The 16,489-nt window shown below is 47.1% G+C and overlaps 1 protein-coding gene across 1 annotated transcript in view; it reads right to left on the bottom strand.

Moving 5' to 3' along the window:
* LOC137904686 (zinc finger protein 521-like) overlaps positions 1-16,489 on the bottom strand; it is a 90,627-nt gene that overhangs the window by 60,563 nt on the left and 13,575 nt on the right. The window contains exon 3 of the mRNA XM_068748889.1: positions 15,810-16,010. Coding sequence (XP_068604990.1) covers positions 15,810-16,010 — 201 coding nt within the window. The remainder of the gene's footprint in view (positions 1-15,809; positions 16,011-16,489) is intronic.

The following is a 16,489-nucleotide window of genomic DNA, read 5'->3' as shown; positions in this document are numbered from 1 at the left end:
AAGAGGTGCCATCCATTACTTAAACCAGGCACAGCAAACAATGAATTCAGAAAATTGTGTCTGATTTTTTTTTATATATCAAACTACCTCACAGTGGCCCATAAAAACTCCGGCTAGACTTCAAATAAAAATTATTGAAATACTTTTAATATATAACTTCAGACATTTTGATCAATGTGTTGATTAAACTGGGAATATTATTTTAAAAAGGCAGTTAGTCTGCCAAATTCCTGAAAAAACGTAATTTCTTCTCTCTGCAAAAAAAATAAAAATAAATGTGTGTGGAGAAATGATCCTAGAATTGCCAGTTAGATTTGGCCTTAGCATTTATCTAAAAAGTCTGACCCTCACTCTTGACTCATGGCCTTCAATTCTCCTGATTAATACACTGTGGCTCTATTTGATATCTACACCATCCCAGCATGTCAGTGGTAAAACAACTGGAGACAGCCCAGGAGGGGGAAAAACATGCATCTCACAGAATAGGAGGAGGGAAAAAAAACAGGCATCAAGTCAAGCAAGACGATGTATTTTCATGCATCCCTGTCTTAAATGTCAAGATTTCTTTACCCTCTGCGATTGCAGAGCTGACACTTCTCTAAGGTTCAACAGAAACCGTATTCATTAATAATTAGCTCAGCTGTGAGGACAAGGAGTAGGACTCAGAATGGTGAGCGAGTGAGACGGCTAACATTTAAAGTTCTGTGCCCCCCCCCCCCCCCCCGAGAGATCCCAACGCTATAAGTTTTTTTTTCATTTCTTGTTTTCCTCTTGTGTTTGGCCAGAATCCCGCAGGCAGCCCACGAACGAGCGATGCAGACGTCGCATTCAGCCATACTACTCCCTCCTCTCCTTAATCATGGCTCTAATACCCTCCAGATGAATAAACATCTTCATCCCCTCTCTGTTAAAGCCAGAAGGCTCCTCCACTCTTGAATCCAAAAAAGGGGGGGGGAAAGAAAGGGAGAAATAAATGAAGAGTCGAGGAAGGAGCACAGGAAAAGGATGACAGATGGAAGGGTGGATCAACGTCGAAATGAACCGACAGCGAAGCAACAAAGCCACAGGAAGATTTGCCGGTTCCATCCATAAATCTTCTGATCTATTTCCCCTTGACACAATTACCACAGTCCTTCTGATGATTATTTGGTTCTGCTTTAACTGATTTCAGTAGTCTGCGTTTTTAGAATCATGTTTGTGCAGTGCAGGTTTTGAGAGTTGTTGTGTAACCTTGTCGCATCGGACTGCGTACACAGACTGCACAGGAAGGGGGGGAGGGGGTCGGCGAGGGAGGAGGCGGGATGCAGGGGGGGGGGGGGTCTCTGGAGAATGGGCCAGGCCCCGGACCAGCACTTCCCTGGCCCACTAACCGTGCCAGAATGCTCACGACATGTGTGTGCAGTATGTGACTGCAAATGGTCGACAGATCCACGGTTCGCTTTGTTTCCCATTCTTTTGTTTTCTGCTGGTATCCAGGCAGCTCATCATCGTGTCTTAATATTACTAAGTACTGAGAAAACCCAAACTGACACTGACTTACACACACACACACACACACACACACACACACACACACGCCTCACGGAATGAAAGAACTCCTTCCCTGCCCTCACCCGCATCTTCACTTGCAGAACGAGGCCTGAAAATAAGGCCTGAATACAACCAGACAAATGGTTGGAGGGCATTTTACTTATTAATTCATCACTTCACATTGATTTATTCCTGTTTATCTATTTATCAGCTGGAAAAAAAAATTCCATCGGATTGTTTGGCTTGAAGTTTGCGCTCTGAAACTTTCAGGGTCACTGGGGGAAAAAAAGAGACCAACAAGAGATGATTAAGGTTTGTGTTACCCTTGAATGCCCTCCTCTCACTCCTCAATGAAAACTTATCCTGCCTATTTGCATAGGCCCAGCACTCCTTGGCTTAGTAACCATTTACTCAGCTCCACCTGAGAGACTATTTACGTTTCTCTCCGGAGATGCACTCGGTGTCACTGTCAACCATAAGACGCAAGTAAACTTTAGGAAAGTTCTCTGAAGGCTCAGTATGGACTTTTCACTTTGAGTCATGTAGACATGAAGAAATATTACGGGTGAATTATACACTAATAAAAAAGACACACATATTTAATACTTTTGAGGTTAAAATCAGCTCCATATTGATGGCAACTCTCCGACCGTCAAGCGGAGTTTTCCTCCTCCAATGTGCTGCTCCTGCATCTGAATATGATGCACACTGCGCCGTGATGGACCCATTTTCAGGATCACGATCCGAGAGTGAATGTAATAGTTCCCCCAATATCAGTTATCACTGACAGCTCAATCCGTATCAGCTAATCACTTTTCACTGGGCTGTTGTAGATGAGAGGACGCCAACCTTTATCTGTACAGTAGAAGAAAAGAGCAGACATCACCCCGATGCCGGCGCCGCAGTTACTCTGCTGCTACTACAGAGCGAAACAAAGACATAAAAATAAAACCCACGTCGCTCCTCTTTCTCCGCTGCTATAAATAACAACAGAATTTCACCAATAAGGTGACCTTTAATTATATATAGCACAAGTCTATGAGTCAGGAAGAGAGTGAGGCGCTCGAAGATTATCATCATGATGACACAACATTACCCAGAGTGCCTCACCCGCCTGCAAATAGGATCTATGCTGCTTCTTACCAGCACGATCCAGCACAAAGCGAAGGAGCCGATTGGTCAGAGTAGTTCATTCCCCCTTCCTTAACTCAGATTTTCCATAGCCTCCTTCGGTTCGGGAGGTGACTGTTATTTCTGCGGCTGCTGTTTATTGTCTGTGGGAGAAGTTGCCGCTGGGGAATATCATTCCATGCACTTTGCATACAGCAGGGCGGAAATATGGGCACTGAGTTGGCGCATGGGCCCTGGGTAATTTGTAAAACATGAGCCATGGGCACCCGAGCGTCATGCCAATGCTTTGGTCAGGTGACTCGGTCACAGGTCCACCATAGGGGGGGTCCTCCGGTGAGACAGAGCACGGTGGACAACGCAATGTCTCTCTAAACACGGAAATCTCTTGCTGTTTTACCTCAGCGTGTATTTACACAAATGTTTAGAATACTGAAAAGCGGAGGCACGCAGCGAGATTGATCTTTATGCGTTTGAGAAACTATTTTGCGGTTTACCGTCACACATCTGCAACTGTGGGAGGCCAAATATGACGCCGGCGCCTCTTTTCTGTCGTGAAACGCTATTCTAACTAACGCACCACACGTATTATACACGGCCGAGCTCACACGTGTCACTTTAATACAACGTCTTGATTAGGATTCCGCAGGCGTAACCTGCCTCATGCACCGTCTCTGCTTTGCCCGGGCCTCAGATAACCTTTATCCTACAGGGTTTAATTAATGTCAGCCGGCATACTCTGCCTTTCAGAAGGAAACAACTTATTCCTCTGCCCTCGTGAAGCCCAAATCCCTCTGTTTCACCGGCAAGCCCAGCTGCCTTGTTTATCCCAACTACAGGTAGAGCTCCCTATTAAGGCCAGCACTTGTTAAAGGAAAAAGGTTGAATTATTTACCAACAGCAGAGGGGGGAGGAAGAAGAGACAGACGTGGAGGGATGTAATTCATGTATAGTACGTGATCGGATGGATAGAGGTTTTCTTGTTTAATGTTATGACTAAAGCAAAATTATTGATGTGTGGACATCAAGAAACAGACACTGATTACCAAGGAAAGGGCAAGTTGAAAATGAGACCATAAAGAGGGATGATAAATCACACACTATTATGAATAGAAACCCCTTTATGAAGGGTTCACCTTTAATCCTTTGCTTAACTGCAGGTAGTTTTAAGCATTAGGCTGTGTGTGAACAGATGCATTTAGCTAAAGAGATACCAAGCGGGCTGGTGGCATTGCACACGCTTCACCCAGGGCAAACTGTCTGCATTCTATCTGCATCACAGCCTCGATGCACAAAACAACAAAACACACAGAAAACAAAAGGGAGCACAGAGGGGGAGAAAGAAGAGACAGACCAAACAATAAACTCAACCACAAGAGACAGAGTTTGACTTGGTGTGTGTGTGTGTGTGTGTGTCAAGGAGGGAGACGGAAAGCTAGAGGATGAGGGCGATGAAGACAAATGCAGAAAGTGAGAGAGACAGAGGGAGGCAGAGAAACGAAAGACACGGGGAGAAATCAAATTTGCAAGAACATAACAAAAAGCTGTATCTTTGACAAAAGAGAACACACAAGGGTATTTGTCTAGCAGTCTGCAGCTGCAGGATCCTCTGAAAGTTTATTAAACTAGAACCCTTCAAGAGGAGGCAGAGAGTAGTAAACTATACTACTGGGGAGAAAAAGAGAGAGGGAGCAGGAGTGATGGGGGATTTAAAGAAGAAAAAAAGCTCGCTTTCCAGCCTCTGTCTCGCAGAAATTCTTTTATTTCAGCCATGCATTAAGAAACCTCCCCAGCGAGCTCTGCTCCCCTTCCTGCTGTGGATAAAGCCGTCCCTCGGGGGGTGGGGGGGGGGGGAGCCGCTGGTAATTTCCAGCTTCGCCAGAAATTCAGGTATTAGAAAAGACCACTTGGGGACCTGCCACAATATACCTTCACAATTTCATACGCTCTGAAAAAGAGGGAGCCCCTCCCTCCCATTCCACCCCCACCCTCTGAACAAACCCCCTCGAGGGTCCCCAGTTCAAATTTCTGAAGTGCAAACAACGGGTGTATGTGTGTGTGTGTGTGGGGGGGGGGGGGGGGGGGGGGGGGGGGGGGGTTGGGGGTGCCGGGGGCCCGTGGGACTCAGCACCAGCAATAGAAAATCCACTGCATAGAGGAGGGAAAAAAAGCATTTCCTCTCTGGTCTGGCAGGAGTGCCTTTTTCCCCTGGCTCCCACCAGAGGCTTTTTACAAAACATGTGTTGCTGACATGTTGACAGATTGCTCAGTGAAGTGTTAGGCGCATGCACACGGCTGGCCATTTAGGGGGACATGGCTTCCTACCCTACATCCTCTACCTGAGGCACCATGTTTTATACATCATCCCCCAAAGAAAAAAAGGAAACAATAAAAGGTAAGGGAGTTGCTTCCTTTGTCGGGGGGGAGCAGAATATCAGAGAGCAGAGACTGCGTATATCGCTGCATGCCTTAGCTGAACTGCGGTGATGGGGAGGAGCAACGGAAGTGATATAAGGGAGGGGAAATGGTTTTGGGGGGGGCAAGAAAGATGAAGATAAGTGAATATGCACGGTGCGCTCATGTACAGCAGGCGAGCTTGTCAAAGCATTTAGAAAAAGTGTAAATACCTCTTTGTCTTCCTGTATTGGAGAAACCAATCGCAAGCAGGAGGACAGAAATTGATCAAAGGCCAGCGTCCAGATCTAACTTTTGCTCCTATCGGTATATTGACAGCGCATGTCTTAATCGCCCTGCGGCTCCAAAAGTGCTGCCGTGGCAACAGGATGGAAATAGGGATCATAATGTATTCATGGTGCCGGCGACCTGGGGGCTGCGGTGCGCGCTCTCAGGGGACCGTACTTTACCCAGAGCCAGACGTGTCTGGGCAAAATCACTCCAGAAAAGACAGCAGCAGAATACTGAAGAGGTATGACAGGATGGAGGGAGGGAAAAGAGCGAGGACGATAGATAGACAAAGAGAGAAAGAGAGAGGGGAGGCAGCAAAGAGGGGCATGGATAGAACTGTAAGATGATAGAAAATAAAAACATAAATGGCTTAAGGTATTAGAGGAAAACAATGGGGGTCGAGTTGAGTCAGACTTTCTAGGAAAGAAAATTCACACCTCCAATACCGAACTGAAACTTCCAAAGACAAAGATCTGAGGCTTGAGGAGAGAGAGAGAGAGAGAGAAAAGGATGTGATTGGTGAAAAGAGGCTTGCTGGGATGAGTGGCTCTACCTTGAGAAGCCTGATTCTTCATGACCAGGTGGGTGGCTGGCTGGGAAATAAATTGCAGAGGAAATTGTTCCAGATTATCATGGCCACAAAATGACACGGCCCTTTGGTCATGGGCGAGGATGGATAAATGACTGGACGAGTGAATGAACAGAGGTATGGAGAGAGGAAAAGATTGACGGCTCAGTTGGCTCGAGGGTCCGGCCGCCCGTCACCCACTACTCCTACACTCACGCAGCCAATCCTGACAAACGCATTGGAGATGTTTCCCTGCCTAAATGTATTCTGCTCTCTAACCCTTTCCATCCTAATGATCTTACCCGCCTCCTCAAACACACGCACATTCACGCATACACGCACACAAACATGGACCGAGGCACTCGCTCCCATATACCTTCGCAAAGGCTCACATGCGCAAACAAACACAAAGCTGCTTTTCCTCAACAGGAGGGCAGCTACAACAGGCACCATGCCAGGTAAACATCCTCAAGCCTTGTGCACTCGCTGCTGCAGAGGGTAAAGCTCAGCGCTGGAAACACATTTTAAAATACAGGGAATAGTCAATTATGTTTAGGACTTGGAAGAGATTTGGAGAATATATATATATCTATATATATTCTCTTTTTACTGGCCCTCCCACTGTATTTACAAATATTAAACAACAAAGACAACTTTTGCTGCATTTTATATCAAGGTTCTTTCTCGAACAGAAAGTAATAACACTCCCCCTAGAGGCGATGATTCAAATGCCATAAGTCTGTTCACCTGCAGACTGCGGCGCATCCTTCCGCACTAACTACCCTCCACACGTAGTACACCCCCTCCGGCATTCAACCTAGGGCCACAGACGGCTCCCCTGTCTGTCTTTCCTCCTTCCCTTTAGCTGACAGGCTCTTCGATTGCTGTAAGCTCCAACACGGACGTCTGCGTTTGAGATGACTGTGCAGAACAATCAAGGGAGAGAAGAATGCAAAAGAAGGAAAGATGAAGCGGGGCGCGAAAAAGAGTGCAGGTGAGGAAGAGGCGGCAAGATGACCCCTGGCCACCCCGAGGCATCTGGTTTATCCGGCGGTCTGCGTAAGCCATGCACACACCTAATGACTCCTGCCTGGTCCATGTCCCATAGGTTTTTTTTTATATCTTGGATTACAGATGGGGAATGACAATGGGATGGTAAACTCATGCGCCTCATGTCTAAGAGCTCATATTAGGCAGGGAGAACAAGGTTCAGAAGTTGCTATGAAGTTATGGAATTAGTTCCTGGACTGCACCGATGCAAGACCGATAAACCGTCAATGTAAGAACCATTTAAAATGATGATCCGTCGACGATTTGAATGCATTATAAATAGTGCGTAGCCCTTCAAAGGGAAGGTCACGTGTACCCGTAGTTGTAAATAATGTATGAAGATTCAGTTTAGACTCTAACCTGCCTCTTTTTCTGAACGTTGCAAGGCGCTGAACAGACCTCCATCTACTTCTGTGGTGGAGATTAGTAATCATCTAGGGTCTTCATATTGATGGCCAGGCTCAGCTTGTTTGCATATTTACTGGCCTCGGAGCCCAGTCGCCTGAGGTGAGAAGCAAATTACATTTCTGCTTCCCCCCCACGCGTCAAAATCTCTCACACTCTTTCAATTTCCATCCCCCGTTTTCTCCTCTTCCCCCCCCCCAACAAACTTGTATCTCTTAACATGCTGATCAGTCATCTTGCGGTAAGCATCCTTGCCTGCCCTGGATGCATCCGAATAGCAGTCTCATTTGGCTAACATCATCACAGCGTAATCTTGTTGGCGAGAGCAATCAGTTTACTTTGGAATTAGGTATTCCGTTGGCGGGCCCGGAGAGAGGGAAGGCTCAGAGGGTTTTAAAGGATGCAAACGAAAGCGTGCTCTCCAGAATACAGTCTCGGGCCTGATTGGGTGATAACGGCCCACACAGGCTCCATGTGAGAGGAATGAATGACCAATGGGAGGCCGGAATAATAATGCAATTGGATTAAAATCCAATCACACGATGGTTTTATCTGTTGACTTTGTTTGTGGGGTATGTTCTACAAACGAGGCTCATGATGTGAAAGATGCATCATGCTTTGATTTGGGGGCGCATAATGTCCAAATACAAAGATTACACTCTGTTTATTACGACCCCATCTCCCTCGACTACCAGCCAGTCCAGCAGGATTTTGTCGGTGTGATTTCAAGCACATGCGTCGCATATAGGATGAGCCTAGTAACACCACAGTGACAGTAACACAAATATTCTTTGTTGAATGTAAACAGCGGCTTATGTAGACAATGGCTACCAAAGGCAGGATGTCACTCTATTTTATCAGGGGGGGGGGGGGGTTACAGTCTGGATTTATTCTACAGGAAATGCACCAAACTCTGCAGCCTCGGAAAAAGCCCAGCAACTCATTGGAAGGCCAAGGAGAGTTTTCTGATCAGATTGATTGACTCCTTCAGGCTGATCGATCAGCCAGGCAGGCTGGGGGGAGGGGGGTGGAATAGATTAGATGACCTTTACAATCAGTGCTGTCTTGCCGCATATCCCCACCTGCAGTTGTCCGCTGCTCTTAATATTAAGACATCTCTCTGTTACCTGGAAAGCATGACTTTACTGTAGAGCCATTACTTTGTGCACTGACACAATGTCCCCTCTGTCGAAGCACAGTCCAGCTGGTAGCCTTGGAGGCCTTAAAACGACACCCATCCTGCCCATAAAAGTTAAATTGTGAACCCACCTTCCAGTTCGAACATGGCAATTAGCAATGTTAGGAACAAATGTGTTACTTCACATGATATTTAAGAATTCCATGTCCTTCTGGGTGGCTGTGCTTCCAATATCCTGAGTGTAGGAGCGGCTGCTCCATGGAGCCCTACAGCTGCCCCCTGGCCAACAAAAACAACCCCAGGGAGGGGTAGGGGAGAGTGGGGAAATGTTGAGTCGGCAATAGCGTAGCCCCAAAGTTCCTACACCGCAGTGGCGAGCAGGATGCCGTCACAGCTGGCTCCGTTTCTTCCTGCGGGTTCCCCGCACGGAGATCAGTCTGCCGAGAGACATAAACCTGTCGGACTGGTCACTCTTTCCACCGCCCTCCACCTCCCTCCTTCCGTTCCTCCCATTACCGGCAAGTTTGGCAAAAGCCATCCAAGGAAAAACTCCTGTGGGGATCAATGTGCAATACATTTCCACACAGACGTAAGCAAACCCAATGAGCTTTTCATTACGGATTATTAACGTAATCCAAAAAGCTCGCGGACACTTCTTTTAGCCGTCTGCGAATGACGTACATGTTGATTGGCTGAGCCGGTCTTTGTCTGGGAGCCATGGTACACCCCGCCGAATCCATCGGCGGGAAACATGCTACTGAAAAGCGTTTTGGCATTTGATATGCTAATACAGAGTGCTAATTGCAAGCCAAGTTACAAACCGCAATTACAAACGGCGTGATTGCACTTCAGTGGATTGTCAAATCAAAGCAGTGCAAGCAAAAGCCTGTTTGCTGCCGTCCTGACACCTGTTAAAGTGCCATTAGATCAATGGAAATGAGATTACCGCAAACAAAAGTTAAAGTAAATGTTGTCAAAAAAAAAAAAAACATTTCATAAAGCATTTATGACAAAACCGAGGCCAGAATGTCCGTAAAAGTTTTTTAAAGCACATTTTTCGCCTCTTCTTGTGCCCCGTTAAGATTTCTCTGTATCTGCTTCATCATTATTCCGGTGAGCAGTCACATGTTTGAAAGAGAAAAAGAAAATCATTTAAATTCCAGGGATCCAGAGGAGAGTGAACAAAACCCAGAGGTAAGATTCAAGCTCACTCTCCGTGCCCTGCCTACCTGGTAAACATCTCCACAAGCGCCGTGGTTTCAAAACATGTCAACCGGCGCGCATGCACTCGAGACTGAACCCGGGCAGGCAGGAAGTGGGACTGCACTGGTTTTGGGCTTTTCAATGCCGCTCATCCGAGCTGCCTGTACAGAACCTGGCTGGCGTTGATGATGCTGTTAATAAAACGCAGCTGGTCTGTGGGTGGATTTGCCTGGCAGACCCGGTGCCTGTCCTTCACAGAGATAAGCCCACTGCTGGTCTTATCTACCTCCGACAGCCACACCCAGCAGTGCCGTGCACTGGACACACAACCAGTCAACTCATCACTGACTAATTACCACCTCTGACTGCCTTACAAAGCAGGCCCGGACTCACATTGCTGCCGCTGCCAAGACGGACTCCCCTAACCGTAACTGTGTGTCTCTGAATTTATTTTTGTTTATTTTTTTACCTGCCTCTTCCTCTCTAAATTCCCCCCCCCCCGTCTTTTTTCATCCTTTATTACATTTCGGTTTCCTCTCTCGATTAGTTTTGCCCTATTCTACTCAGGGCAATTGTTTCGATCTACGGTAGAATCCCTAACTCACTGAGAAGGAAATAAGAAAGAGCTACAATGTGGGTGGTAAGGTAAACCCTGCTTCTACCTCCCGGAGCACTCAATGCTTATGCATTTTGATCGGCGCTAATGTCGTTTACGCTTCCGTTTCTCAGTAAGGGCTTGTGGCGTTGTTGAGCCCGGAGTCAGTTCGGTCTCGGCTTCGGCAGGGCAGCTGAAGTCACTCGTGTTATAGAAGGAGGGAGCGGTTTCTTTTATTCAATTGTTTCCCACTTCCACGAGCGTGTGCCAAGGGGGAGGAAAGCACCGGCTTAACACGCTCTGCAATTCAACACGGCCAGACGCAGTCCTATTAAGATTTAATGTGCCATTCTTCTGCTTGTGCTGCCGCAAAAAGACGTGCAGGCTGAGGAAGAGAGTGAACAAAGAGCAGAGCGCGCCAAGGAGAGATGAAGAGAGCAGGAGGAACTGAGACAACTGCTCCGCGGCCAGGTCTTTATCACACTGGAGTCAATGGTATGAAAGGGATGTGTGTGTGTGTGTGACGACAGTGTTGCTGATGCGCATGTACTTCTGAGCACAAGAGATTATCTCTGCCCTGTCCACATGCCAGCCCTTCTATTGTGGCTGCATCCTTAAGAAAGAGGTCAACTGGATGAAGTCACAGCATGTGCTGACCCTGTTGGGCGATTAATTATGTGTCATCTTAAATGCAAAGTGAAAGTATGCAGGTGCTACAAGGCAGTGTGTGTGTGTGTGTGTGCAAGTGTTTGCATCCCTGCGCAGCGAGGTGTAAATACGAGGGTTGTGGCATCAATTGCCACTGATGCATTGATAGGAAATTATAAAACACGTGTTCTATTCTGATTTGGATTTTTTTCATTTCTATTTTTTATGCAGAAAATGCAGTCCCTGTGTGACAAAGGTCAATAAATAGTTTATGCCGTGCATAATGTGTGCTTGTGTGAAGCACAAGGGAGAGAGAAAGCAGGCGTCCTCATGAGGGCATACGCTTTGAATTCCTAATGACACTCCTGTTAACGTTGCTGCCGCTGCTGCGTAGAGAGGAAGCACACAGGGATGCTGCGCCACTGGAGTCAAACATCTACTTTAAATCTCCCTTTCTTTCTGTGCCTCTCCTTCTCCCCCCATCAGACACTCACATATAATATTGCCCCCGCCCGACACAATCACACGGAAGCGGCAAAGACTCCGGCTCAATTCTGAGAGCTCACTCTAGCATGAGGCCTCTTTTCAGTGGCTGCGTCGTGCCAGAAGTAGCTATTCCCTCCCCTGACCGCCTTCTCCTCTTTTCAAAGCCTTGTAATCAGTGTGCTTCTCTTTGTGCCAGGATGTCGCAAGATGCCCCGGCAAAGGCACGGCAACATTTCTGATGAATGGGCAGGGGGCTCAGGGTTCAGCTAATCAGGTCTTGATCGCGGCGCTCGGCTCTTACGCGAGCCCTTTTGAAGCAAATAAAGTCTTTGCTGTTTACCACATTCTTCTTGGCAGCCACAAAGCAGCTTGTAGGATCAATACAAAAAGTTAGTTGAGGAGAAAAACACCACACAGAACAGCGCAACCAATAGGAGCCTGTTGGAAACAGTTAGCAGAAAGCATGGACTGCCAGGAGCCTGCTCATAGTTGAGGGTATTACTAAATGTTTCCAGGCTGCCGACCCAAAGACTTGATGTAAATGAATTCAATCACTTCAAACAAACATGTCGTGGTCAGGAGTGGAAGAGGGAAAGCATCAGTTTTAAAATATATTCTTGCTCCACATCGCAAAACAGAGACTTCATATTAAACATTTGTCTAAACTATTCTTATCATACTACCATCCTCTGCTTTGTGTGTGTGTGTGTGTGGGGGGGGGGGGGGACTTATTGTTTTCAGGGGGTATTAATATTGCATTTGTATTTTTCTCATAAATCTGAAATGTATTTTATTGAAGCCGAGTGCATTTTGCAATGTCCGCAGGGAAGAAGAAAGGGGAAATCTACATAATATAAATCCATATATGGCCCAGTTATCGCTCTCCCTTTCTCTGTGGCACCCTCTCCGATTGATTCCTTTATCTAAGGGAAGCAGAAGACATGCTCTGTTTGCTCACAGTGGCCGGCAGGAAAACAGAGAAAGACACTTATTAAAAAGGTCATCTCACAGAGGGTTAAAATAGCAGGGCACAGAGCTCTCTAAGGGGAGCAGCCGTGCCCCTCCTCGAGTGAAGGACACAAGAAAAGGTGTTGCTCAAGGGAGCTGGACCCATAATGAAAGAATGGCCACCAGGCTGACAGCCCATATGTGCACTGGGTTATTCAAATACCTTCAGAGGCGCCGGCGTTACGGCGCTGACAGTGAAATGCAATCTTCTGAATTAAACTCTGAGCGAGATGTGTTATTTTTATTTACAGTGTGGGGCTAGCTAGTAAACACGGGCTGAAATGAGCCGAGGAGAACGAAATCTTTTGTCGTTTCCTCGTCGCAATTGCAATCTCATATCTAGTATTATGAGAGCATGTTTGTGCCAACTGAGAACAAAAGTCAAATTACAGACGAGTAGTTTCTCTTTCTTCATGAAGAATCGGCAACAATAAGAGTCTGTGCAGACAATGCAGTGAGACAAAGCATTTGTGAAGTGTTTTTTTTTCCTTTTTCTTTTGGAAAGGCCTGTGGAATAGCAGTGCCTTCAGCCTCCTGTCTCCTCCCCAGGGCCGTCTAAAGCCCTGTCGGCAGGATGCTGATCCCCACACGGAAACCTGATCCGCAGCCATCCTGGAGCCGGAGGGGGGACGGGGGAGGGAAGCATACTCCCCCCGTGGAGCTCCTTCGCTCCTGCGCCAGAGTTAAAGGGGTGCTCTGGGGGAACATTCTTCCAGCCCTGCCCCGACCAGCCTCCACTCTCAATCCTCTAGAGGAGCATTCTTCCAGCCCTGCCCCAGCCTTCACTATAGGATCTCCAGGGGAGCATTCCTGAAGCCCTGCCCCAACCCAAGACGGGCTTCCCTGGGGACGCATTCCTTCAGCATTCTCTCTCGCATCTCCCCTCCTTTTCCCCTCGCTTCCTTTCTCAGAGTCTTGCCTTCCTCTGCAGTCCAGCATTAGCGCGATCAATAGCACCGATCGCATCAGGGACACGAGGCAATCCATACCCATGCGCTCCCTTAGCGCACTGCAGCGGTCACGGCTTAAGTGCACGGAAAGGTGTTATACCTCTGCCAGATGGGGAGAGACAATGGCTACCATTGATCGTGGCGACGTGCAACATCTTTCTCTTTCTCCCCATCTATCGGGCGTGGCCAACGGAGCTGGAATCTGTTCAGACTTCGTTCAGTCTGTTTTGTCTGACTCGTGCTGTTAAAGCTGTTAAACTGTACACTAGTATAACCGGGTCCAGAACAAGCAGGTGAGTCAGTGTATATTGGCATGTGAGGTAATAAACTGTATATGGTATGCTTGTGGGACATCAGCTGGGAGGGGGGTGGGGCGGGAGTTCCAATCTGCATATGTGGATTGGTTCCAGTCAAGCTTCGCAATTTGTGTACCAAAAATAAAACACTTGAAATTGTAAAAAAAAAAAGGGGGATTTAGCAGGTGCTGTTGGTTGATTAGAAAATGGTTCTAATAAAGGATCCGTCTGTGAGTAGAGACTTGATGTAAGGCAGATTAATTGGTCATGGATGTCTACATAATGCCACATAGGAAATCTCCATATTCTAGCAAATACACAAACACGCAGAAACACGCACACGCAGATATTCAAAGTACTTAGTATGCCATCTCAAACTTTCTTTTCTCCCACCGTGTTTGAATACTAATAGAGTGTTTCTGCACAATCACAATACCCTAATGGCAATTAGATGCTTTTGTTTGGTTTCCACGGGGGGGCTTTTATCCTAACGGGGTTTTCTTTTTTCGTCGTTGAGCAATTACGAGTTATTTGTCCGTAAGATTGACATTTACAAACGCCAGCCTTAATTACGAAAGGAATACATAGCTTTGCAAGTCATGACCACACAACAAAGGTGCCAAACCATGAAAAAGAACATGCATCCTAACAAAATACGCAACACTTGTTACACAATGAAATAGGTTTAATTGTAAGATCAATTCAAGCAGTACTCCTAAATTTCATGTAGTACACAGATTGCTTTTATTTCCTAGATTTTCCCAAACAAACTCTCCGTGACTCTGCGCTGGCGTTACATTGGAGGAAAGAAGGGCGGCTGGAGGTTCTGCACTTATTTCCCCTCAAACCAATGAATGCCTTTGTTAGATGACGGTAATGTGAAAGTGAACAGTAAATTGATTTTCACACCTTTAGCTGACTGAGCGTCACTTTAAATCTCCTCACACATGAGCGCACCGGAGGCGCACACACATATGTTAACAAGCGCTCCTGCGCGTGCAAAGTCGCTCTTACACGGAAAACGCACGCATTTCTGCTTAAATAGACACCAATGGGGGGGGGGGGGGGGGGCGTGACGGAAATGCACATATGCAAGCCTTGGTTTTAGAGACTGGCTTTAGTTGATGGAAAACTTTTGTAAGACTCGAGAGACATAAACCCTGTAATTAGTGGTTTGCTGATAGTGGATTGCAAAATATGAAATCAAACTGTTTGAATGTAAATAGAGGCTAGGCTAGTTTTCCAGCAATGTTGATTTCTGTCTTTCTTTTTCTTTTTTTCTTTATATATAAATCATGGCTTCTGTTCATCCAGAGACAGAATCATTACATTCCGGGTCATTCACGATCCATTTCTGCTCGAGATAAGAAAGAGGTCTGTGGGAAATGTGTGTCAGACGACCGGTGGTCCTCGATGTGAGCCCATCAGTTAGAGTAAAAGAGGGCAGCGTTTTCACGAGAAAGCCCATGAAAACCTTCAGTTCACATCATTAGTTCTGTCTGCCACCTTGCCGGGGTATTTATAGCCCTGCTCATCCATCAACAGGTCAATGACACACTGTGCCAATGGCATCCTTCTTTTTTCAGTCCCACTACGCATTAGCGCTGCAGCTCGCTAGCGCTGGGGCCGGCTGAGGGACTTTCCTGGGGCAAGGATCAGTTTCCAGTCGGTGGTCTGGTTACTCTGGGACCCCCCCCCCACGCTGCGTGGTACACTCCGGTGAAATGTTGGAATTAGCATTGGTGCTGTATAAAATGTTAACACTACTGAAACAAGTAAGGAGACAATGCACACACTATTAATAGTCACCCCGGCCTCGCGCGATCTATTATGAGGGCGCACGGAGGCTTATTTGTGTGTCACGTCTGTGGATATTAACGTACAGAAAATATAAATGACGGGCTATGTGTGTGTGTGAGGCCCCCCTGTGTGTGTGTGTGTTGGATATATTCCAAGGTAAGTGCATGGTCGTCGGTTGTTGTGCGCCCCCCTTGGTGCGGCGTACTAACACACATAGCGTGGCATATTCTCCAGTGGAAGCGTCGAGAGCGAGAGCGAGAGCGAGAGTGGGGAGAAGAGCTGAGTGGAGGGAAGGCTCGGTGGGCTGAACGTTGTTTACCTGTCAGCTGGCATTGATTAATCTTGTGTTCGGTGAGATCGCTCAGCGACTCGAACACCTGCCTGCAGCTGTCGCAGCTGTGCAGCGCAGGCTCCTCGTCGTCCTCCTCTCCCTCCTCTCCTTCCTCCGGAGAGAGCAGCCTCTTCCTTAGGCGCCCGGTCTCACCATCCTCCGCCGCCCTCTCGAGGGCGCACTCTGGATCTGCCAAGACACAGGGAAATGAGAACGCCACATCGTCAGAGCGGGGGGGGGGAGTGACCCACGCGGCGAGGTGCTACAGCTTCCTCTGGGTGACAATAAAATGGATTTCTAGACTCTGGATTTAATAAAAAAAACAATAATAAAAGCCGCAATAAAAATGCAGGTTCAATTTGGGCCTGTGTAACTCTACCACTGATGCCATAAGAGAAGTGTTGGCATTGTAGACACACTCACACACACCCACAGACAGACAAGGTGGCACATTACACACACACCCTTGTTATTAGAAATGGTTTTAAGTTGTGTTTGCCCTGCTTCACCCAAGCAAAACTTCAGTATATGAAACTAGACTGATGGGAACATGTGTGGTTAATAAATCCTGGACTGCAGTTTTGGCTCGACCAAAGAAATACGAAATTCCACCAGTGAGGGCTAAATTGCATCAGCCAGTGTCCACCCAGGCAGGCAGACATCGCCAT

The sequence above is a fragment of the Brachionichthys hirsutus genome, chromosome 15, assembly GCF_040956055.1.
Source record: "Brachionichthys hirsutus isolate HB-005 chromosome 15, CSIRO-AGI_Bhir_v1, whole genome shotgun sequence".
Taxonomy (NCBI): Eukaryota; Metazoa; Chordata; class Actinopteri; order Lophiiformes; family Brachionichthyidae; genus Brachionichthys; species Brachionichthys hirsutus.
Note: the sequence above shows the minus strand (reverse complement) of the source record. Positions and strands in the feature narration are given on the sequence as shown.